Source organism: Anabrus simplex, chromosome 2 (genome assembly GCF_040414725.1).
Source record: "Anabrus simplex isolate iqAnaSimp1 chromosome 2, ASM4041472v1, whole genome shotgun sequence".
Lineage (NCBI taxonomy): Eukaryota > Metazoa > Arthropoda > Insecta > Orthoptera > Tettigoniidae > Anabrus > Anabrus simplex.
Genome location: NC_090266.1, coordinates 1184333599 through 1184357601, shown reverse-complemented (window position 1 = coordinate 1184357601; position 24003 = coordinate 1184333599). Strand labels below are relative to the sequence as shown.

The 24003-nt window shown below is 37.2% G+C and overlaps 1 protein-coding gene across 1 annotated transcript in view; it reads right to left on the bottom strand.

Moving 5' to 3' along the window:
* Positions 1 to 24003, bottom strand: part of LOC136863392 (uncharacterized) — a 92387-nt gene that overhangs the window by 24750 nt on the left and 43634 nt on the right. Inside the window, exons 3-5 of the mRNA XM_067139800.2 lie at positions 9537 to 9816; positions 5259 to 5434; positions 5056 to 5182 (exon numbers count right to left, since the gene is read on the bottom strand). Coding sequence (XP_066995901.2) covers positions 5056 to 5182; positions 5259 to 5434; positions 9537 to 9816 — 583 coding nt within the window. The remainder of the gene's footprint in view (positions 1 to 5055; positions 5183 to 5258; positions 5435 to 9536; positions 9817 to 24003) is intronic.

Below are 24003 nucleotides of genomic sequence, written 5' to 3'. Positions count from 1 at the left end.
GTGTTCCTGATACCTGACATTAAAGCTACGCCCAGTTTGCCCTATGTATCCGCTTCCACAGTCCCTACTTTCAAATCTATATACCCCTGATTTAGAATATGGACTGACTTTGTTGACAACCGAAACATTATGTAAAGCTGTTGTATTTCTATTATCTGTCTTGAATGCGATCCTAATGTTACGTTTCTTGAAAATATTTGTAATTCTGTATACATCTTTATTAAACGTGAAGGTCGCGATTTCCTTTGCTTCTGTTTTATTTTTCATTAGACTCGTGTAAGGGCAATATTTGAATTTGCTTATCATTCGTCCTATAAAATTCTCTTTAAAACCGTTAGCTTTAGCCATAGCTCGAATGATGTTCAGTTCCTTGTCCAAGTTTCGTTTGGACATTGGTATGCTAAAAGCGTGATTCACCAAGCTGTTATAGGTCGCGCATTTGTGAGCTAAGGGGTGTATCGAATCATTACGCATTGTAACTGCAGTTTGTGTGGGTTTTCTGTAAATACAAAAAGAAAATGAAGAAGCGTGCCTATTGATCTTTAGGTCCAGATAATGGATTTTTCTATTTCTTATTCTAAAGTAAATTTTACATCCGTATCTATTGTGTTAAGATTATTAAGAGTCGTAGAGGCGTTGATTATACGTTCATCCAAGATAAACACATCGTCTACATACCTAGACCAAAATAGAACATTCTTTAATTTTTCATTATTAATTATTTGTGTGTCCTCTAGAAAATCTAAATAAATTTCTGCCAAAATTCCTGAGGCCGGAGACCCCACTGCAAGGCCGTTTTGTTTATAAATGATCTGGTCGAAAGTTAAATAGTTGTTATTGATCAGCAATTTTAAAACCATCATGAATTCATCAATTTCAAGCTTACTTAAGTGACTATTTTTTTTTTCAAATTCTTGGCATACCAATGTCCAAACAAAACTTGGACAAGGAACTGAACATCATTCAAGCTATGGCTAAAGCTAACGGTTTTGAAGAGAATTTTATAGAACGAATAATAAGCAAATTCAAATATCACCCTCACACGAGTCTAATGAAAAATAAAACAGAAGCAAAGGAAATCGCAACCTTCACGTTTAATAAAGATTTATACAGAATTACAAATATTTTCAAGAAACGTAACGTTAGGATCGCATTCAAGACATAACACTAGCCTGAAAAAAAAAAAAACTTTTTTTGTGCAGTAAAAATGAAAATAGGTGGGTTTTATGAATTTCTTAACGCAGAATTCGAGAAAAAAATTAGTTTTGGCATATCACGTCTGGTTTAGTGGCAATTTTACAAAATATTATTTTGTTCTTACGTAAAAGTTTTGATACTTAGTATTGATTAAATTTGATGTATTAATATAAATTTCAGCTTGCAAAACGTAATCATATTTTGCATGCTTTGAATACACATAAAGGCTGCTTTGTAAGCAAGTAGATGGTTTGTATTATATTTTTAATGTATATTGAAATTCGTGAAACTGAAGCATAAAACGCCTATTTAGTTTCGCCTGTACAGTTGCTTTTAAATTAATATAACCGTACCTTGGATAAAAATCATATGGTTAATCATACATAGTTTTGTTACTTACATTATATGCAGGTTATATTCACACCTCCATCTTTTCCAGTTTTCCGTGGAATTTCCGGGTTTTTGAAGTTCTTGAATGATCTCTAGAAGGGTCGTCTCGTGCAATCGACCAGCAGTAATCGGCCATCATATTCACATCCCAACGTCCCTGATAGTGTCGTTCTGCATCTAAGATCCTGGTGAAACCTTTCACCTTGTTCTTCACTGACAGTTCCTAAATTTGGAGGGAAATAATCCAGATGCGAAGCTAAGAAATGAAGCTTAAGGTTCATATTACAACCGAGTTCCTTAAACTTTACCAACGTTTTCCTTACAATTTCTTTGTACTGAGGGTCTTTAATGTTGCCAAGGAATTTAGTCACATCTTTAAATGCGTTCTTTGCCTCTTTCTCAATTTTGTTCATCGTGTCTGTGAAATTTTTATCCTTCATCAGTTTACGAATCTGTGGTCAATCAAATATGCCTTCTTTGATTTTTTTCATCTGATAATAGGGGAAATGTAGTGGATAAATATTGGAATCATAGGCTACTTTTATCTAATGCCTTGACATACAGTTTCATCAATCCTAATTTGATGTGCAAGGGTTGAAGTAGAATTTTTTTCACGGTCAATAAGACTTACATTCAAGACATTTTTGGATCCTGGTTGTAGTCGTTTCCTTTCTGGCCAATTCACTGTATCCCAACGTTTATCCCGTGCCCTGCTCTCCCATTCGCATAAGAAACAGGGAAATTTTGTATAGCCTTTTTGTTTTCCCAGCAACAATCCAATTATCTTCAAATCACCGCAAATTTGCCACCCATGCTCATGATATGTAACTTTTTCAAGCACCAACTTTAAGGTCTCGTATGTTTCAGACATTTTTGTGGAGTGTGCAAGTGGATGGATGCCAGAACATATGTATTATGAATCAAAACAGCCTCTAAACTTATTTTGGAAGAGTCAATAAAAACACGCCAGTTACTAGGATCATACTCTTTCTCTCCCAATCGACGTAGAAGATTTGAAACATCCGTACAAAATACAAGTTCATCTTCTTGAGTATAATACTTTCGGGCTGTTATCTTTGAAAGGAAACTTCTTTATCAGACCATCATAAACATTGCATAAGTGCTGGGGCTTTTAACACGTCTGTCTAAGATGAAAGACAAACTCAACTGTCTTATTTTCAATCCTACATACCTCGCGGTCTATTGCGTATCTGGGGGAGTTTATCAATTTACCAGGAAACCCCAACTACAAAATGAAAATTTGGACAGCAATAAACCTACAATAAAATGCTAACAATAACAGATCAAATCACATAGTTTTCTAAAAATAGTTGCGCGAGGACATCTCTCAACATTACATCTTACAAATTCATGCAGATACTAAAAAACCGAATTGCGTCAAAAATAGACGTGATAGGAAAAAAATAGCATCATTTTCGGAATCAGGTCAGATATTTCCATAAAAATTACATATTTTCTATTTTACCGCAAAATCATGTTGGCTAGTGTAATAGAAGTACAACAGCTTTACATAATGTTTTGGTTGTCAACAAAGTCAATCCATATTCTAAATCAGGGGTATATAGATTTGAAAGTAAGGACTGTGAAAGCGGATACATAGGGCAAACTGGGCGTAGCTTTAATGTCAGGTATCAGGAACACCTTAACGCTGTAAAATATCCCAGATTCTCAGCGGTGGGTCAGCATATCCACGAGTACAAACATAAATTCACAGACATAGATAAAGACCTCGAGATCATGGAAACACTGTCTAACTAAGGGACAGAAGCTAGACATTACGGAGGCATGTCTAATACATCTAGACCAATACTATAACGCTAACATTAATTTGAATGAAATCTTGGAAAAACCCAAGGTATTATTTGATTGTTTACGTATTCCGAACTCTAAGTAACAACTTTGCTTACTACCGTCTTCCACCACAACGCCCCCCGCACTCTCTCCCAAAAAGTTTGACGTTCTAGAAACATCCCCTTTGCTGCCCCTACTTCTCCTTCCCTGGTGCTTCATCACACAGCACAAGATACTAGCAGACACACTCGTCGCGCTGCAGCCGTCACGCGATGTACACAGCTTTAGAGGCGAGTCAGCCGTATCAACAGTTAGATTCAATTAGCTTTCTTTATCAATATTCTCGCTTTTCTCTTAACAATGGGTTTCATCATTGCAGGGTTCCAACCACGCATACAGCATTAAAAATACAAAACTTTTTGTACTTAATAAATTTAAGAAGACGGCTCAGTTTTAACAATCATATTGTATATAACGAACTTTTAATCCAACAAAATGGTTATTATATACATGAAATGAACATTTTAACATCAAATGGACTGCATGCAATTTTTATTCCTTAATCTTAAGTTCGCATTTGAATTAGACAGTACGAGAGTATAGAATCACAGACATTGATGAGTTGTCTTCACATTCCTTAAGCAGACGAGAAATTTTATATTTGTGACTTACAAGAATTCTCTTGTTACATATTAGAGTTTTAATATAGCATAATGTAGATGTTTAGGATTTAATTAGTGCAATATTCTATTGTCTGTATATATGTATATTAAGGAGTTAAGTATGACAATATGTTGTTTAATGTTTAGATTGCCAAGTTTTTTCGCACTTTCTGAGCAGCTGATGATGGTGTCAAAAATTGAACACCGAAACCTGTTGTGTAATAAATAATGTTGTAAATACCATCCAACAACATTGTATTTTGTATTGAAAAGGTGGAACCCATTAGATTCTAATTTAACTTGACATGACTTGCAGCTGCCAAGCTCATTACTTCGAAGTAATATACTTTCGCCACCCACCAGCAGCCCGCATAACTACTTCCGTACGAAAAGTCGCACGTGCCTTTTGACTCACATCAACGAACTACGGTACAAAACATCTGTGACGCGTGACGCACGTGCGCTTAATATCTACAGTGTAACAATAGCAGCGAACCTGTTAAACCTCTGTAATAAACAATCCCCCCCTGACGTTCGTATTTTCTGCCCTGAATGCAGCTCCGCTTATTCGTCCTTCCCAACACGTAACACGCTTTCAATTTTCGCAGCAGTTAACACAGATGGAGCAATCAAACACTATGCTCTTTAAATAGGTATTTCCTGTAAAATAAGCACTGCTGGTCAAAACCCACATTTACAGGCACAAACAAATGCCTCTCATTCATAATAATCTTTTAAAATAAAAGAGATACTCAGCAAATTTAGCAGTTAGAGAAACAAAGAAGCATTTTAGGAAATATCCTCAACTTAATGATGACAAACATGTGCTGTGGTGCAAAAAAAGTGAATTATACAATGCTACCTGTCAGCTGATGTCCTTGAAACATTGATTAGATTAACTACAACCCGCCAGATTTCAACTATTGTAGCTACATCCAATAAGGAATCACTAGCAGCTTTTTCTTCCAGGAAGTCTGAAAGTTTCAATACTTACTGGATCCAAGAGTACATCAGCAACATCTTCTCCATACCGACGCTTCAGGCAGTATCCACAGAACATTCCTCTAAGGCCATGGCATTTTCCTGATCTGCAAATGGATTTTGTATCTGATGTCTTCTGCCTGTAATACAGAAAACTATGTACTTGTAAAGAACTGCATAACCTTCCACAGAGAAAATAACTGAAGTAACATTTACCTGCATTGATGACAAGTAGTGCAAACGCCATCTCTACTTTTCCTAGCACCGTAACAAATTTTCTTGAGAAGAGCTGGCGTTACATCTTCAACCCTCAAAATGGGGAAAGTATTTACCCGGTTAACCTGTTTTCTAGGTTTTGAATGACGAGGTTCAGCCTCCTCGATACTGTCATCCTAGAAATAAGGAAACCATCTTAATACTGTTTTCAGGTAACCCTAAGACATTCTTGAAGTACAATGATTAAGTCACAAAAATTAGAAAAAATAAGGAAAGAGAAGGTTCCATCACAATGGAAAGCATTGTTGAGCACTCACCATTCAATCAGCCACCACTTACCTGCATTTAGGGCTGCCACACATCTGACAGATTCCTTGTTAACAGCCTACCACGTTTTTCTGAAACTATTTCCAAGATGTTGGAAATTTATTGAATATCTCCCTTAGTAAATTATGTCAATCCCTAATTCCCATTCCTATAAAGAAATAAATGCCCCCAGTTTGACCTACTGACCCCGACTTGAAATTTTTAACTATTAAAAACTCCAAATCAAGATAACTAGTCTACCAATGTAATTCCACACTATCTGTCCACTGACGGCTTGAATGTATCACTTAGTCAAGCAGCTTGTGCCCTTATTCCTCAGTCTTGCCACCTGCAAGTTTCTGTAATAATATTTTGTAAGAAATCACCAAGAAAAAACAAAAACAAAAAATCACACTGCATTCCTCTGGATCTGTTCCAGATCTCAAATCAAGGAATCCTAGTGCGAGTCCCATACACTGGAACCATATTCCAATTGGAGTCTTACCAGTAACTTATAAATTTTCTTCCTTACAGCCCTACAACCCACAAATACCCTCATAACCACATGAAAAGATCTGCAACCTCATTAATGCAGACATGCCAACTTTCAAAAGTGAAAAATCAGGAAAAATTGGGCAGTTAATCGTGATGTATTACGACACATCACTGAAGGCAAAACGTGTACAAATTCATTATAATTCAATACATTAACAATTCTATTTGGCCTAGATTATATATATATCATCATTTACATGAGAATACTAAATACTGGACATTCGTGAACTGTAGGAACATGTGACTTCTCATCCTTCAAACATGGTGATCACATTACGACTAATTGTTGTTTAACACACCAGTAGCTGACTTAGCCCTCTTCAGAAACAAGGAACTAAATTTTTGCCCAAAGCACTTGCCCTGCTGAAATGATTTTAAGGTTAGAAGTTTCTCCGAAGTTTGTTCAGACAGCAAGGATCTGAATTGTGTTTTTGTCTTTGTGACTTTGCTAAAAATAATTTCACATTCTGCATTGCTATGTGGAATTGATAAAATAGCAAGCATCACCTCAGAGAGTCTGTCTGTACACCATCAGCTGATTTCATCTGACCTACCAATGCCCACTGAACATCATTTCTTCCTTTTGCCAGGTCTGTTTCTTCGACCTGAAAGTTACAGAACTGGGAGTCCAAAATATCAATTTCTTTATCCAAGTGTTACATTTCACTAGTCAAAATGTTCGGACACTTGTTAATGAAAAATCTAAGGCTAGAAAATGATGCCTTACTTATAGCAAAAATATCTGCAACTTCTGCATTAATTAAAACTTCATCTTTAAATGGAAATTTGTGTACCATGTAGTCACACGATGAAGAGAAACACTTTCAAACAGACTTAAAGAATATGCACTTTTCCTCAGACTTCAAGGTGTTCACTAAAACAAACAGAGTTCCCTATCATCAGATCACAATCATCATTTTGATTTGCTGGAGTATGATAATCTACATCAAGGAGAGAGGAGGATCTTTTAATAACGCGTGGTTTCACAAAACTTGCCATCACATTCTTCAATAGTTCCTCCAAAACTGACCTCAACAAGTGAATGTGCAGCATACTTGACTGAAGAGCTACGTTTGGATTCTCAAAGATAGTCATAAAACTTGAGAGAAAAAGGAAAAAGGATGTATGCAAATTTGATGAAAGGAACATGAAAAGTCGTTCTTCACATGACAATGCAATGGCTCTTAGTGTCATCAGTAGTTTAATCCTTTTTTAGTAAAACTGATGACTGGGTTTTCCTTTTAACTGAGTAGTAAGGTAAAATGTTATGACAATCCTTAACCTTTTCAGACAAGACATCTGCACTTAAACTGTGCTTAGGAATTTTGTCAGTCTTCAAAGTTCCCATCTGAGAATCCTTACTCACAATTTTGCTCCTGAATAAAGTAACCAAAGGATCCCACTGAAGCAAAATCCTATCTAAACACCTTCTTAGTGATAACCATTGAGTAGGCAAATGCTTCAGAATTTTCCTGATCTCTGTGTTGTGTAAAGTCTGAAATTCTCTGAACTATTCTTTCCTCTTTGAACTCCTTTCCAGATAATAAAATATATCAATTATACTTTCATCTACATTTACGGGCATGCACTCCGCACCCTTCTCGGCAGGAAGATTAATTAGGTGACAAGAGCAGCCTACGATGATTGTTACTATTTTCCCGCTTCAAACATCTTGCCACACCATTCTTTAATCCTACCATTACTGGAGCATTATCAGCACCAAGAGCAAGGCAGTTTTTTAATGGAATGCAGAATTCCCGAAAAACTGAGAGCAAAAGATTGGGCAATGTTAGCTCCAGTAGCATCCCCTTCTAAATTAGGCACAGTGAGTAGACAACTCAATTTCATCGAGTTCAGACCTAAAAAAATGTTACAACAATAGGATCAATTTTCAAGTCTCTTATTGCTACTATCAGTAGCAACAGAAAATGCATTCACCAGCAAATGTGATACAATTTTTGCCCTTTCTTCCATGCACGTTTCTGAAATGATAGCCGCTGTTTTCATTCTAGCACATCCATATCATTTAGCAATTTTCGAATCAAGAAACATTTTGCAAAACAAAGGCCCTGCGTGATCGTCACAATTTACAGGCAGGTTATGTTCTTCTATAAATGAAGTAAATAACACCTCGGCAATCATCACAGGATTTACATCTTGGTTTTTACATGAAAAGTTCAGTTTCTGGTTTCTTTCTACACACTGGACACTCTCCTTATGTTTTTTCGTTTGCATATGCTTGAGTATATCGCATTTCCTGCCATGTGCAACTAAAAAAATCACACCTACATATAGTACAGAATGTGAACGTTGGTCCCTTTCTGGGTTCAGTCAAACACAGAAACTCTTCCCTATAAGCACTTTTAAACACTGCATCATGTTTCTCCTTTGAGATTTTGGCCAAAACAAATATTAAGGCACAACACGAGCACTTCTGCTGGTCTAGCCCCGGGTAGAACGACTATGGTGTGCTACTTCTGTGGTTAAGTTACTCCAAAGAGAATGTTACTCTTGCAAAGAGAACGACTGTATTATAGTCCAAAGAGGAGCCCCACTGGCACCACAGCAAGAGAAACCGACATCCCTTTTATGAAGTCGGCACATACCCGTGTCCTATTATAAATTACAATTTTCTGCTTTTGAGTCGTTACATTCCATTTCTGATCCAGAACTGATCAAAATCTCCACAAATGTCATGGCCAGACATCTGCTGGCAGACATTTTACACATGGAGCTCTGCCTCACAGAAACCAATTACCATACATGATTAGACAATAAATAGTTTCCAATAGGTGCTGCAACCTAGTGTATTTTTCTGTTAAGTACTTTAAAACCTGCGCCACAAGATGAACAAGTGGTGTTCATTTAAACTAAAAACCTGCTGTAATACAGTCACATGTGAAAATTAACAGCACTCAGGCTTCATACACGTGGGAGTGCTAGCTCACCCAAATGGTATTCAGGCATAGAGGGGAAGGTTTTAAACAAAGGAATACTATTTCCCATTTCCCAAAACACAAATCTGAAACAAAGTGAACAATCTGAACCAAACACCAACAGAACTACCGAAGGCAAGATGTTAAATGTCACTGAACTTTATTACTGCCAACAAAGTAAAAAAAAATTATTGCATTAACTGGATCACACACAAATTTAATCAATTATATCATGTAATAAATACTTTATCACTACAAAAAAAAGAGTACACCTTCAATAGCTGACCACGAGGACATCCAACAATATACCCAGAAAAGAATTCACTTCCTAGCAAAGGAGACATTACAATCAAATATTGGAAAAATATCCCACCTTCAATAGAGTCTCTAAAAAACCACATCTCAGCCAGAAGTGTGGAACTAGGAGTACTACCACTCAGATTTCTCACAGTACTGCAACATTAATGAGAGGCCACAGTACCTTGTCAGAAGTAGCATTCGTGACATCCTCTTGCAAATTTACTTCCACATCATCATCAGAGTCCAGTTCTACACCATCTTTCCAGCCGTTGCCCAACATTTCTGGAGTTGAATATTCAGCTGGTATCAAGTCCAGAGGGATTGGGGCAGATAGACAAAATGTGAATTCCATATCCTCTGTAAGTTCAGGTGTCTCGCCGGTTTCATCATCAGCCACACGGTCAGCTGTTATCTTTCCGTCTTTATATTTCGTTATTCGAAAAAATTGGCTTACAGGGAATCTGTAATACGATATCATAACATTCAGTAGGACTTATGAACCAGTAATCCATACAGAATACTCAAATATATGTAAAATATCTAGAACTACTTAGTTTCTTAGCTTTCTTAAGCTCATGCACGCAACAATCTCTCACTCTCAAATACATTAGAAATCCTTAATGGAGATAAATCATAACGACGAAAAATTTACTCAATAGAACGGATTGTTATATCCAATTTCTAACAAAAGCCAGAAAAACCCCATACACATTAAAATAAGTATGAAATGGCAATCAGTTTGTTCAAAACTTGCGTTTTTGCAGATTATATCCACAATAGAAATGCGATACTACATGAAAGTGTCAACTGTGTGTTAAATTTCATTCTAAAAAAATTATATATTATTACTCCAGAAGCTTCTGTGGCAAACGTTTCAGTTTTCTTACTAAGAAACAGTGACACCTAACCTAACTTAACCGTAAAATATGTATAATGAAAAAATATTTCAAGCACCGACAGAGAAACGATAACCACCTCATTATGAATTCACATGGAAACAAATTTAACCACTTGCAAGAAAATATAAACTATCCTTTAAAATCAGTGATTCACTCTGCCATATCTTCAGGTATATCACATTCCTACTTCATTTCAGCATATAACATCACAATTAAGCAATCATTTACTTCAGCCTTTATTTCTAAAGAGTTAACAACTGCTATTGGCCATATTATTTATGCATTTATTAGAAAAACATGTTATAACCACTTTCATAAAAATTTTCTCTACGGAACAGCAGTAGACTGGTATTACTAATAGACTCAGACATCACCTTCAGAAGTCATGGCGAGAGTTCACAACTGCACGTAGGGAGGAAACTATTCCAAAGATAATCTCATTATGTGCAAATGTTTGTTTTTTACTCAAACAAAGTCGCCTAACCTAACCGCATATGCACTATGAAAACATTTCAAGCACCAGTACAGAAATGATAATCTTCTAGCTATAAATTTATACTATAACAGCTTTTCCAAAATCTAACCAGCCGCGAGAAAACATAAACCTCTGAAACCAATGTTGCACTCTGCCACATTATCTTGAGGTGTATCCCATTCTTAATTACAGTAAATAGCATTAAAATTAAGCGAGTTTATTTCAGCCTTTGTTTTCAACGAGTTTAAAACTGCAAGCGGATACACTGAAGCATTTATTACAAAAACATGTTTTCTTTCATTTTGATTTTTCTTTACGGAACAGCAATCCATGGGTATTAGTAATCGACTCCGACATCACATTCGAATGTCAAAGAGCATGCTCACTAGTGGACATAGCAAGGAAACTACACCGAAGATGACTGCATGCAATATAATTGCTGGGGTGCATAAATATCGGCAATGGAAAAAATCGTTCACACTTAATCGCTCGTAATAACGGATGTGTCAGCGATAGGACTGACTGTAAGCGAAGGATAATACACAATTAAAAATATTAATTTTCAAAGGAAATAAATAAAAACTGTCATAACACTGTTCCCTTTATAGGCTGTACTCGCCATACCGGACTTCTATTGTAATTCAATAATCTCCAGCTTAATAAAGGTGGTTACCGTCATAAGACATATGACAGTCTCATAGTTAATATATAATCTTCAGCTCAATGTGTTTAAAGTCATAAGAATAATGTTAAAACGTAAAGCCAACCATTTGTGACAACTGCTCAAAATCCCTTGCCAGAGATTTGCTATAAAATCATCCTGGAGTAATAAGTAGCATGAAAACTATTTACATTTCTCAGCAATGTAATATACAATAAAAATTTAGGCCAGTAACTATTTCGACGACCATCTGCTAACAAAATGAGCAGTGCTGAGGAGAGACAGGACAATGGGTGGTGTGAATAAAAATTAGCATACAATCTTTACTCGCAAATTTAGAGCAGGCACCCGCAATGATGTGAATAACAACCGCCAGTCAGCACCAGTCACTCACAACAGACCTGTGACCTTGAGCACATACTCTAGTTGCTCAAGTAGCAGAGTGTGCGCTCCAAATTTCTAGTGAATAAACATAAAGCAGGCACTCTTTCCAGTAAGTGCCTACTGATGTTTCCTTTAGGTAATTCAGTAGGTGACCCCAAATGATAAGTCAAGTTCAATAGCATGGCAGAGTTTATGGTGGTGGTTAATCGGAAAAGAAAATTACATAAACTTCACAGAGAATCATTTCAACTTGATTACAAAGCGTTATATAGGTCCCGTAAGGAGCATGCTGAATGGTTAGCGGAGCATTTGCTTGGGCACTCCAAAGAAACAAGAGGTCATGGACTAACAAACTAAGAAAAAATTGGAATTTTCTTTTGTTATCTTTGTGACCTTGGGTTTCAGATTGGAGTTTGTGAACACATCTCTGAGCACTGTGTCAAAATCATTTCTGCAGAAATTAAAGCTGATTATTAGATAAAATTTTTAAAATGTTTCTTACATGTAGGAAGCACAGGCTAAGTGGCAAGAATGTTTCAGTTTCTCTTAAGCAGTTGGAGCCGTAGACTCTACTCTTGTATAAATTAAGAACCCACATGTTCATGAGAATGAGTACATTTACATAAAAGGCGACCATAGCAGTAATGTACAGGCCACTTGCAATGGAAAGGAATAGTTCATCCAGTGTAGATGTATCACGACCTGACTGTCCACGACTCCTGAATTTAGAGCAACTTAGATGTTTGCAGGGTTATGACGCCTATGTTGGGGGTCAAAAGGATGATAACGCCTGCAGATGCGGTTCCCTAAAAATGCATTCCATTGTCAATATACTACTTTCTTCATAATTCATTTTCCTCAATTTATTACATACATCATTATAGACCGTTATGACTTTCAGCGTTCAGTCTGCAAGCCTCTGAATTTACTAAACGTTGCCACAATCCTCCAATTGCAACTAGTGCTGTGGCCTCATTTAGTTCTATACCCCTTATCTTTAAATTGTTAGGAACAGTCTAACCATCGTTGTCTTGGTCTCCCTCTATACCATTGCAAATTCTCCGATGTATTGTGAAAGTAAATAATAATAATAATAATAATAATAATAATAATAATAATTATTATTATTATTATTATTATTATTATTATTATTATTACGGTTTACATTGTACTTTTAACCCTCCATAACAGAGTCCATTATTCTCATAAGTAATCTATCGTCTCCCATTTGCCTCACATGACCCCACCACAGAAGCCGGTACGTGCGTACAGCTTCATCCATCGAGTTCATTCGTAACTTAGCCTTTATCCCCTCATTCCAACTACCCTCCCACCATTGTTCCCATCTGCAACAGCAAACATTCTTGCTACTTTCATATCTGTTACTTCTAACTAATGAATAAGATCCTGACTCCACCCAGCCTTCACTCCCGTAAAGCAAAGTTGGTCTGAAAACGGACAGATTTAAAGATAGTTTCGTCCAGAATCCAACTTCCTTCTTACAGAATACTGTTGATAGCAGCTGTGAGCTCACTGCATTAGCTTTACTACACCTTGATTCAATCTCATTACCATCGTGGCAGTACACACATCCCAAATACTTCAAATTATCTACCAGTTCAATGTTTGTATCACCAATATGACATTCAAGCCTGTTGAATTTCTTACCTACCGACATCAATTTAGTCTGGTTACTTGTTTTATGAACATTTTTATAATAGCTGTAGAATGTTTGAAATGTTGTCTGACAAAAGTAATAAGGTTTTGATTAGTGACTGAGGATGCCTCACAGTAAGAGGCGAAACATGTCTCGCATTTGAAAAATGTTTTGACTTAAATGTCAACATCTTACATTGTATTGAATAGGTGGAAATAAATTTTAAATATTTTCCTATCAATTTAGTCTTCGAAAGGCTAATTTTCATACCATACTTGCCGCACCTATTTTCAAGTTCCAAGATATAAGACTGCCGGCTTTTGGCAAATGCCTTTGATTTTAATAATCTACTCTTAATCCCATAGTCCCCAGTATGGTGAACATATTTTACCCCTGTACCCTGCTATAGGGGCTTTCTCTAGATCTACAAAACGAAAACTGTCCGTTCCTGTCTTAGCATTTTTCAATTACCTGGCGCATACTGAAAATCTGATACTGACAGCCCCTCTGTGTTCTCAAACCACACTGGTTTCCATCCAACTTCCTCTCAACCACTGATCACACCCTCCCTTCCAAGATGCCAGTGAATACTTTGCCTGGTATACAAGGGGGAATAAAATATAAACGGGATTGTATTTTTATTTAAATTTATAGAGGAACACAAGGCAATTAAAATCTACATTTCCACATAGTTTTCTGCTTAGGAAATGTATTAGTCCCAGGGTACGGGCTGCTTTTTGATGCCCTCATCGTAAAAAGAACAGGACCGTGACACCAGCCAGTTGCGCACGAAGTCTTCCACAGTCTCGTCATCTTCAAATTGTTACCCACCTAGAGCTTCTTTAGGTGGTCCGATCAAATGAAAATCGCACGGTGATAAGTCTGGGCTGTAAGGAGGACGATGAAGTGTAGTCCAGTGCATTTCCTGTAGCTTGGAGACAGAGCTTCAGTATGGGGCCGCGCATTGTCGTGGAGGAGAATGGCCTGTCAAATCTGTTGGTCTTGTCTTTTGCGGTGATATGCAACCCTCGTCTTGTTCAACAGCTCGCAGTAGTAAGCAGCACTGATTGTGCGTCGCTCAGGCAAAAAGATTAATCAGCAAAATGCCTCGCTGATCGAAAAAAAAAAAGAAAAGAAAAAAACCCCTGTTGCATGAACCTTGCCAGCCAACAGTCGAGTCTTGGCTTTCACTAGCTCTGCCTCCCCTTGCCTCCGCCACTCGTTACTAGTTTCTTTGGATTCGGGAGTGTAGTGGTGGACCAGTGGCGGCTCGTACTGAATAATGTTTGTGTTTCTGCTCTGTGACGCCCAGTCCATTGCAGTAAGTGTAGTAGACAAATCTAAATTCGTATTGTATACAGGAAGTGTCAGCTGAGCTCATGTGAATACGTCCTCCAATCCCGCGGAAACTCTTTTCTCCATGTCCCATCAGTGTGAAGTTCTCGAAAATGTACCGAATATAAATAACCAACTTGTACAAAAAAATTAATATTAAAATGTACAAAAAATACAGCTCCCCCTCCGCTTATCGAAAAAAGTTGACTTATCGACACACATTTACAAAGGTTCCGAGACCTGCATAATCTTTGGCAGCCGGCTTTCTTAATGGAGGGGAAACATCTGATGGTACTAGCGTTTGTTTTCATTTTCATGACTACCTAACTCGGAAGAATTCACTACCATTACGGAGAAACATAGTCAAGATAACTTGTAAGCCTAAAAACTCGCTCATTCGCTTCGTACGAGAGAGAATGTTTTCGGTCGTTGGATAGAATTTTGCTGAAGTCCTGGTCATTTACACAAAAGATAGAAAAATATGCATACCCCAATCATAAGGTACGTTGTTTGAAGACTTAACATGGACAGTAAATTGATTTTGTGTTACTTAATCACAACCATCCCCTCTTATCACGCATTTATCCTGTATTTAAACTTTTTGGGCTTTCTTTGTACTGAACAGAAGCATCACAACTCTACTGTAGTATGTGAGAATGTTGACATGTAAGAATTTTAAACCATATCAATATTCACAGTTTTAAAAGTTCAAAAGTTCTCTATTTACACTGGTGAGTACAATGGAGGGAGCTTTTCCCAAACAGCTGAGATTTCAACAGGCTCACTCGCTGCAGCAATTCTCTTACGGATGGTGGCGCTGTCAAGTGTATTATTTACTAACTCTATGGTCGCGGGAATAGGCTAGACATACTGCAAGGCGTGCAGTTCATACAGAACCTTATGTGCGACTCTTAGCCACCTACCGGAAGAAAGCTGTAGTTAAGTGTGCTCTCCAAATATACTGTCGTTCACAGATCTAAACAGGGTTGCCAGATAACCAGCAGCTGTGTGGGTATCGATCTTTGACTCGATATACACACAACATGAAGTATGGGATCGCTAATCGCTATTTATTACATTACTGTATATCTTTCATTGTGGTGGTTCTGCAGCTCTGCAGATCGTATTATGGAGCCGCGCCTGTGGTGGACTCATGTTTTGTCGCAAGTGATGATCTGATTCAAAAATGCATCACCTTCCGCAAACCTTGCTGTAAATCTCTGACAGACCTCCAAATGTCTCAACTTCAGGTTTCTGTCAAAAGGCAAGGGACCCATCTGGAACACACTTTACGGAACTGTAGATTGCGATTGCTTGACAGCTCCCATAACTGATTCAGACATGATCTCCAATTTCTGACACTCTCGGCCCTTCGATCGTCGTCAATAATGTCTTTAACCGCACGAATGTTAGTCTGTAATGCTGGTCCAACGACAGGGAGTGTTGCCGATTCTCCACATGTTCTCGACCTTCAGTGAACTTTTTACTCCAGGCAAACACGCGTCCTTGACAGTGTTTGATCACCGACCTGTGCAGTCAATCTCTGGCAAATTTCCGCCGCTGCAACTACTTCACGAGCAAATTTTATAATCATGCGTTGCACAGTGTAGGGGTGCACCTGTTGCTCCCACATCGTGAGCTTTACTGACGAAACGGCGAGGAAAATCTAACAGCACGCTCTCCCCACTCCTCACTATCCAATTTAAGTACAGCAGAAGCACGAAGCCAGTTCTACCAACTGTTGATGTTCAGAAACAAAAATCCTGTTTATATTTGGTCGACTTTCGTACTGTACCAGGAATGCCTAAGGGCGTATTTTTTTTCCCTGGAACATAGTTCATTATGTTGCCAAGTATTTGCAACAGGACGGCACGGAACAGCTGATCACAGTGTGCAAGCTAACGAGGCGGCATGGCAGCTCAGAGCGAGTGAGAGGTTAAGTCATCGGCTGAGACCTAATCACTGAGATTTACAATATTAAAATTCTTCCACCGTTTTGATACTTTTTTATTTGCCTTTTAGTAAATTTTTATTTCTCAACAGTACATGTTTCGTTCCTACTTAGGAACATCCTCAGCTGTTATTAATGCTTAGGTGAATTGCTAAGATTTTAAACAAGTTAATTTGCAGGTACATTGATTCTCTTAAAAACTACTAAAATACCAATTAAATTAAATGATATTAAAAACAATGTAGGGGTTAGTGTGTTAATGATATGAGAATGGATGATTACATAGTTGGTCAGCATAAAAACTATGTCTATTCATTTGAATAGTTGTTAAAAAATTTTTCATTTTGTTACATTAAAAATGTCTGTTTGCAGTTAAAAAAATTTTAAAAATGTTTGTCTTCGTGACTGTTCAAATTGTTGAATGTTTCTTTTCCGTTCCTTCCAGGTAAGTTGTTATATATTATGAGTTTGTATAAAGTGCCTTTGATTGAGTCTAATGTGGAACTTTGAAGCTGATTGCTGAAACATTCAACAATTTGAACAGTGTCACGAAGACAAACATTTTTAAAAACTTTTTAACCGCAAACAGACATTTTTAATGTAACAAAATGAAATTTTTTTTAACAACTATTCAAAAGAATAAGACAGATTTTAAGCTGACCAACTATGTAATCATCCGTTCTCATATCATTAACACACTAACCCCTACATTGTTTTTAATATCATTTAATTTAATTGGTATTTTAGTAGTCTTTAAGAGAATCAATGTACCTGCAAATTAACATGTTTAAAATCTTAGCAATTCACCTAAGCTTCAATAACAGCTGAGGATGTTCCTAAGTAGGAATGAAACATGTACTGTTGAAAAATAAAAATTTGCTAAAAGGCAAATAAAAAAGTATCAAAACGGTGGAAGAATTTTAATACTGTAAATCTCAGTGATTAGATTTTGATACAGAAAATGAAGCTGATTACTTGCAAATGAGACATAATCGCCACGTGTAGTCTACTAGCTATCATCGGAGACATTGCAGAAACCTTTCTATATCTCGGAAACCCACTGGTATATAAAGCAATGAAGCATATCACCGTAAAGCCCAATACCTGGATGTAATCGTGTTAAAATTTCAAGCCAATAGACCCACAGGTTACCAAAATATTGTACTGGAAAGAACACATTTTTCTGTGAGGAAACAGCAGTGACCTCGACTGTGCATATAAAAGAGAGCGTTCAAGGACGTAGAATCAGTTATGCATTGTAACTCAACTGCGACAGTGTGTCGTGTTGACACTGTACGGGTTGCGAACCTGGAACCGTCCTTCGTAATGTTGTACTATTTGCTGGGCTTATAAAATTTTTCAACAGTGCGTCGATACTTTGAAAACATCCAGCGTGTGTCGAGATTAACTTGGAACAAAATTTTCAGCCTGTATGTGAACTAAACTTTAGAGAGTGATAACTCTGGACTTATAAAATTTACCGCATGTGATAATGTGACTAACATTCGACCAGTGCCATTCGAGACTTGTAAAATTTGTATCAATGATACTCAGGAATTAGAAAAATTCTTGAGTTTAACATTTTCGGTGATTAAATTTATCGGATGTTGTCTTATTTGTTAACAGTAATACAAAACGATACAGTAAATCTTAAGGTTATTTTTCCGTAAATTAAGGAAATATCAACTCAGTTGAACGAAATTAACAAATATTTGCTTAATAGTGGTGCGGTCAACAACTAAGAACATTCAAACATGTTCGTGTGTGGTTAGAGAATGGAACTTTCACTTTAATCTTTAAATTCATTTTCAATGAAATACCGTGAACCCAGAGAGACTGGCATTATTTTTTGTGTAAATAGAATGAGTTGTACTGTGAACTGTGTAAATAGAATGAACTATGCTTTGAACTGTGTTATAAAGATAGAATTTTGAATCGTGGACTGTTTCGAAACTTCAAATTGTGCTTTCATTTCAAAGTGAATTCTTTGCTCGTCAAGTATACTTAGAACTATACTTCTAATTTCAACTTTAAATGATCGACTGTGACATGAAGTGTAAATGTGCTATTTTACCGACTTCCCAAATAAGTAGTATCGCGCTAGTTCAACACTCTTATAAATTAATCCGTCAATTGAACTTTTTAGTGTCAATACAATTTAACACATGACACAAATCTTGACAGTGTTGCCATTATCATATCAACCTGAACGAGATATGACGTGAGAGATGATAGGCGTGGGAGATGGTGCATGGTATGACGTGGGAGATCATACATGGTACGACGGACTGAACGTGGTACTTCGTGGGCGATGGTACAACACATCAACGGAGCACATCAATACTGTTTGCTGTACTAAATTTCACCAGTTCCTGCTTAAATAATAATTCAGGTGATATGAGTTAATTTCCAGTGATTTTTTTTTTTCCGAGTGACAATCTTAGAAAGACTGTAGGCATTTTCTTAGAGACTGTAGGTTTCAAGTGTTAACTTCTTGAAGAAAACATTAAGTTTTATCTGATATTTAATTTTCAAAGACTCTTTTGAAGCAACATTTATTGTATGAAAAGTGATTCTTTTGACTTTCGTTTGCTATGAACATTTGAGAATTTTCTACAGTGCAATAATAATTATTACAACAAAAAGGAAATACAATTAATTTGGCTTCACATGCGAAATAAAGTTTTCTATGCATCATATCAATTGAATAAAGCTAGCCTTAGAAACAGAACATCTATTATTTCGCACTGCAAGTACCTTTCTCTGTACCGGCTCCTAAGAAGCCAACACTACCTAGGACCCATCTCATGCAACAGTACTAATCAATGAGATACCTCAACAGATGTTTCAATCCTTCCTGTTCCCTTGCTTATAAATAGGTACAATTACTGCCTTTGTCCAATCTGAAGTTACCTTACAAACACTCCATGCTAATCTTACTACTCTATAAACCCATTTCACCCCTGCCTTCCCATTATACTTCACTTCAGGTCTAATTTCATCTATCCATACTGCTTTATGACAAATTTCATTTACCACCCTTTCCACTTCCTGAAGCTTAATTTCACCAACAGTTTCCTCCTCCCCATGAGCTCGCTTGTTCGCGACACCACCAGGAAGATTTCCATTTACATTAAGATTTTTCGAAATATTCCCTCTACCTGTCCAGGAATTCCCTGGGATCTATTATGAGTTCACCTGAATTACCCAAAACACTGTCCATTTCCTTGTTCCCTCCCTTCCTAGGATTCTTTATTACTGTCCAGAAAGGTTTCCCCCGCTGCTTAACCTAGCCTTTCCACGTTTACAAGCTGCTCTCACTTCATCGTTCCACCAAGATGTTTGCTTTTTCCCATCTTTATATAGGGCTGTTCCTAGGCATCCCCCTTGCTGTTCCCATTACAGCATCCCTCGTACTATATCCCGAATCTGCTTACTGTCCACTGTTCGGAACCTTTCGCTAATCATATCTGTGTACTTCTGTCTAATTTCCTCGACCTGGAGATTTTCTACCCTTATTCGTTTCCGAAGAGATTTCACTTTCTCTATCCTAGGCCTAGAGATACTTAGTACACTACAGATTAGAAAGAGGTCTGTATCATGGAGAAACCCCCAGAAAACCCGTACATTCCTAAATGATTTCCTGAATTCAAAGTCTGTTAAGATATAGTCTATTATGGGTCTGGTACCCGTACCCTCCCATGTGTAGCAGTGAATATCCTTATGCTTGAAGAATGTATTTGTAACTGCTAAACACATACTAGCACTGAAGTCCAGCAAACTCGTCCCAATCCTATTAACTTCCATATCTTCCTTTATTTAACAATCACCCTTTGTATCCTTCAGTTCTACTTCCAACTCCTGCTTTGAAATTGCCCATTAGCACTATCCTATCCTTGCTGTTGACCCTGACTATGCTGACACTCAATGATTCATAAAACTTGTCATCTTCATTCTCATCTCCACCCTCACATGGTGAATACACAATTCTCATCCTAATTCCTCCAACTGCCAAATCTACCCACATCATTCGCTCATTTACGTCCCTAACAGAAACTATGTTGCATGCAATAGTATTCCTTATGAACAGTCCTACCCCATACTCTGCCATTCCCTTTTTCACACCTGTCAAGTGTCATTTAACAATCTATCTCTTCCTCATTACCTCCCCTTACCCAAATATCACGTACCCCTAGCACATCCATATGCACCCTCTTTGCTGACTCAGCCAGTTCTACTTTCTCCCATAAGCCCCATTAATACTGATAACTCCCCATCGAATTCAGTTTCGTACGCCAAGTTGTTTCCATGGAGTCCCTCGCCTGTCAAATGGGAGTGGGACTCCATTACTCCCATAGGTCTGAGGCTTGCTTAAAATGTTCCGAGTTCTGTAAATTTGTGAAGCAGGATACTATCCTACCTACACATAGTCCAAGTGAGAATCTCTCTTCAAACAGGTTAGGGACCACGGTGGATTGTACAGTCCTAGCCGCCTGAGCACAAGGAGGGCCATAACTCATATGTCCCAGATGCCCACTCCCATTCTGTAGCAACTGGTATCCCAACTCAGGACCACTTACTAGGCTACTCAGATGCTGCCCATGGTTCACGAACTAGGACGCGACTACAGTAACCCACACCATGAACTATCTCAATTTATGAATGTCGTAATATTCAGGCTACAATTTCCTACCTATCACACAGCTGATGAAAGGGTTATTCTCCCCCTGCATCAGATTCATCAGCCGCTTCTCCCATTATTTTAACGATATGGGTTTGTTTCCAGTATGCTTTATTTCTACTTCATATTTTAGTCTTTTTTTGTTGATTGTAATTTTTTACCAACATTGTTGGACAGAAATATTTAAGTTAAATTTAGCAAGTAGTTTACACTGAAGTGTGTTTATTGCACTTATTTTCTTGTGCTTATCCAGTAACTGACTTTGGAAACAGAATTGTATGTTTGTTTAAAATGGAGATAAAAGCGGACTGGAATTCCACACTGTCTTCTGGCATGTTGAGCACTGAACTATCAGGAAGTCATCAAAGTGTTATATACATGGGACATGCACGACCTTGATCAGTGACACTTGAGTGGCTGCTCCAGATACTAGTGTACGCTATGCTTCCGCTCTTCATATTTATTTACTGTGAATAAGGAGTGAAAGCTCATCGGCAGGGACACACACAGGCACTCAGTGAGCACACACTCTCTAACTCATTTTTATTCACACCACCCAACGCTTGCAGTCTTATCTTCAAACAATTTGCTTCAAATGTGTTTGGAATATTATATTTTTAAAAAGAAATATGAACCACATATTTGGACTGTATATTTTTATGGTCCTGTCAATATGCAGTAATATGAAGATAATCTGACAATGGTTCCATCTTTAGCTCAAGGCAGTTGGGACAAATATGTTATTGATTCTACATCTCGCTGACTGCTTGTACAGTTTTCAGAGATATGGTGACAGATTGGTAAAATACAGTGATAACTTAAGGAAACTACCTTTCTTCTCCCAAAATTCCTAGTTTTACAGGGATACAAAGTGTACTGAACAGCCCTCAAATCACATTTAAAATGGCTAGTGTTACTACAGGGCTTCTCATAACTCTGCGGTAGTCTCAAAGAAACTCAATGTTTAGAATAAGTGCTGCAATTGAAAGAGAAGCTAATGAGCAAAAGGACATCACAGCTGAAGGATAAAGTAAAATATAGTGACCCTTCCAGCTAAGATCATAAGACATTTTTGGAATTCTGAGATTTGCTTATGTTTTAAAAAATTATCTCTATAACTGGAAATTTATTCCACCCTAATTCGCAATATAGTACTTGTTAATTAAGTATTTAAGAACATCATAACTTATTTATTTTGTTCCAATAAAGAACACCGTAATTTAAGATATGTTCTTAAATGGAGTTTTCTATAACCAGTTCTGTAAAAGTGAAATTACGATCATCTTACGGAAGAATTTAACTCATTTACTCAACACTGCATGATAAGGATGCCACCGAATTTGAGCATCTGTCCACAATGACAAGCCAAGTTTCCATCCTCACTGCTTTGTGACCTGAGCGATTATCATTTTATTATAGTTCTCACCTTAGCAGCTCGGGAGAAAAATTTCTTGTTACTGAAGTTGACATACACTACAGACTGGAATTGTTACCACTGCAACGTAGAACACCGACTAAAATGTTATGGCGATTATTTTATGTAGTCATTTACTGATTGCAAAATGAATTCAAGAGGCAAACTGAAGGTTGATTTAGCAAGGAACATGGCTGCTTGTTAAACTCAATTACAAGGTAGGTATACATTCATCTGTTCAGCAGGACAACTCATGTTAATATGCCAGAGAGGTAGTTATCACCAGCAACAGCTAAAGCCTCCAATCAGAGGAGGAATGTTGAAGTTCAACCAGAAACGACAAGAAAGGCGGGAATTAATTCGCACTTTGGAACTTAATAATGCTTATACAGGGTCTGTTGCCAGTAGCTTTGGAAAAGGAATGCTGTCTTTATGTGCACATAATTCATTCGGAATATGTATGAACATTTCTACAAAAATCTGAAAACTGCTGCTGCCAAACCAACTGAATCAGGCACAACTTGTAACCACCAAAAGATTTATATAAAAGTAGTGGTCTCACAGTTAATTTTGTTAGGTTTTTAATATTTGTAATTTTCCAAATAAACAAACTGAAAAGGTATTAATAATAATAGTTCAATGTTATTGTTTTTACATTCCACTAACTACTTTTGACAGTTTTTGGAAACTCAGTGGCAGAATTTTGTCCTGCAGGAGTTTTTACGCACCAGTGAATCTACCAACACGAGGCTGATAAACCTGCAAAGTTGCGGGCAGAAGGCCAGCGCCTCAACCATTTGAGCCACTCAGCCCAGCAGGTAAAAATAATAACTAAGGGTAATATTTTTTTAAATAGTCTACCCTTATCTCTCCAAATCGCCTTACCTGTAAATTGGGAATTTATTCTGAAAGGCATGTCGAACTCTATAGTCTACGCATTTACACGCAACAATCTCAAGAGTATTTTATGTTGAGTAAATTCTTCCTTTTAACTCATTTTAAGGAGTACAAACAAAATTAAACTTAAGACATAACTTGGAAGGTCATTACTGGATTAAAATGTCCAAACATAACTTGATTTATGCACTTGGTTGCTCACACATCTTAAATGAAGAACATATGATATTCATTGGATAACTCCAGTTCAGTAATATCGTAACTAGACGTAAATGGGCTATTTAGTACCTCATA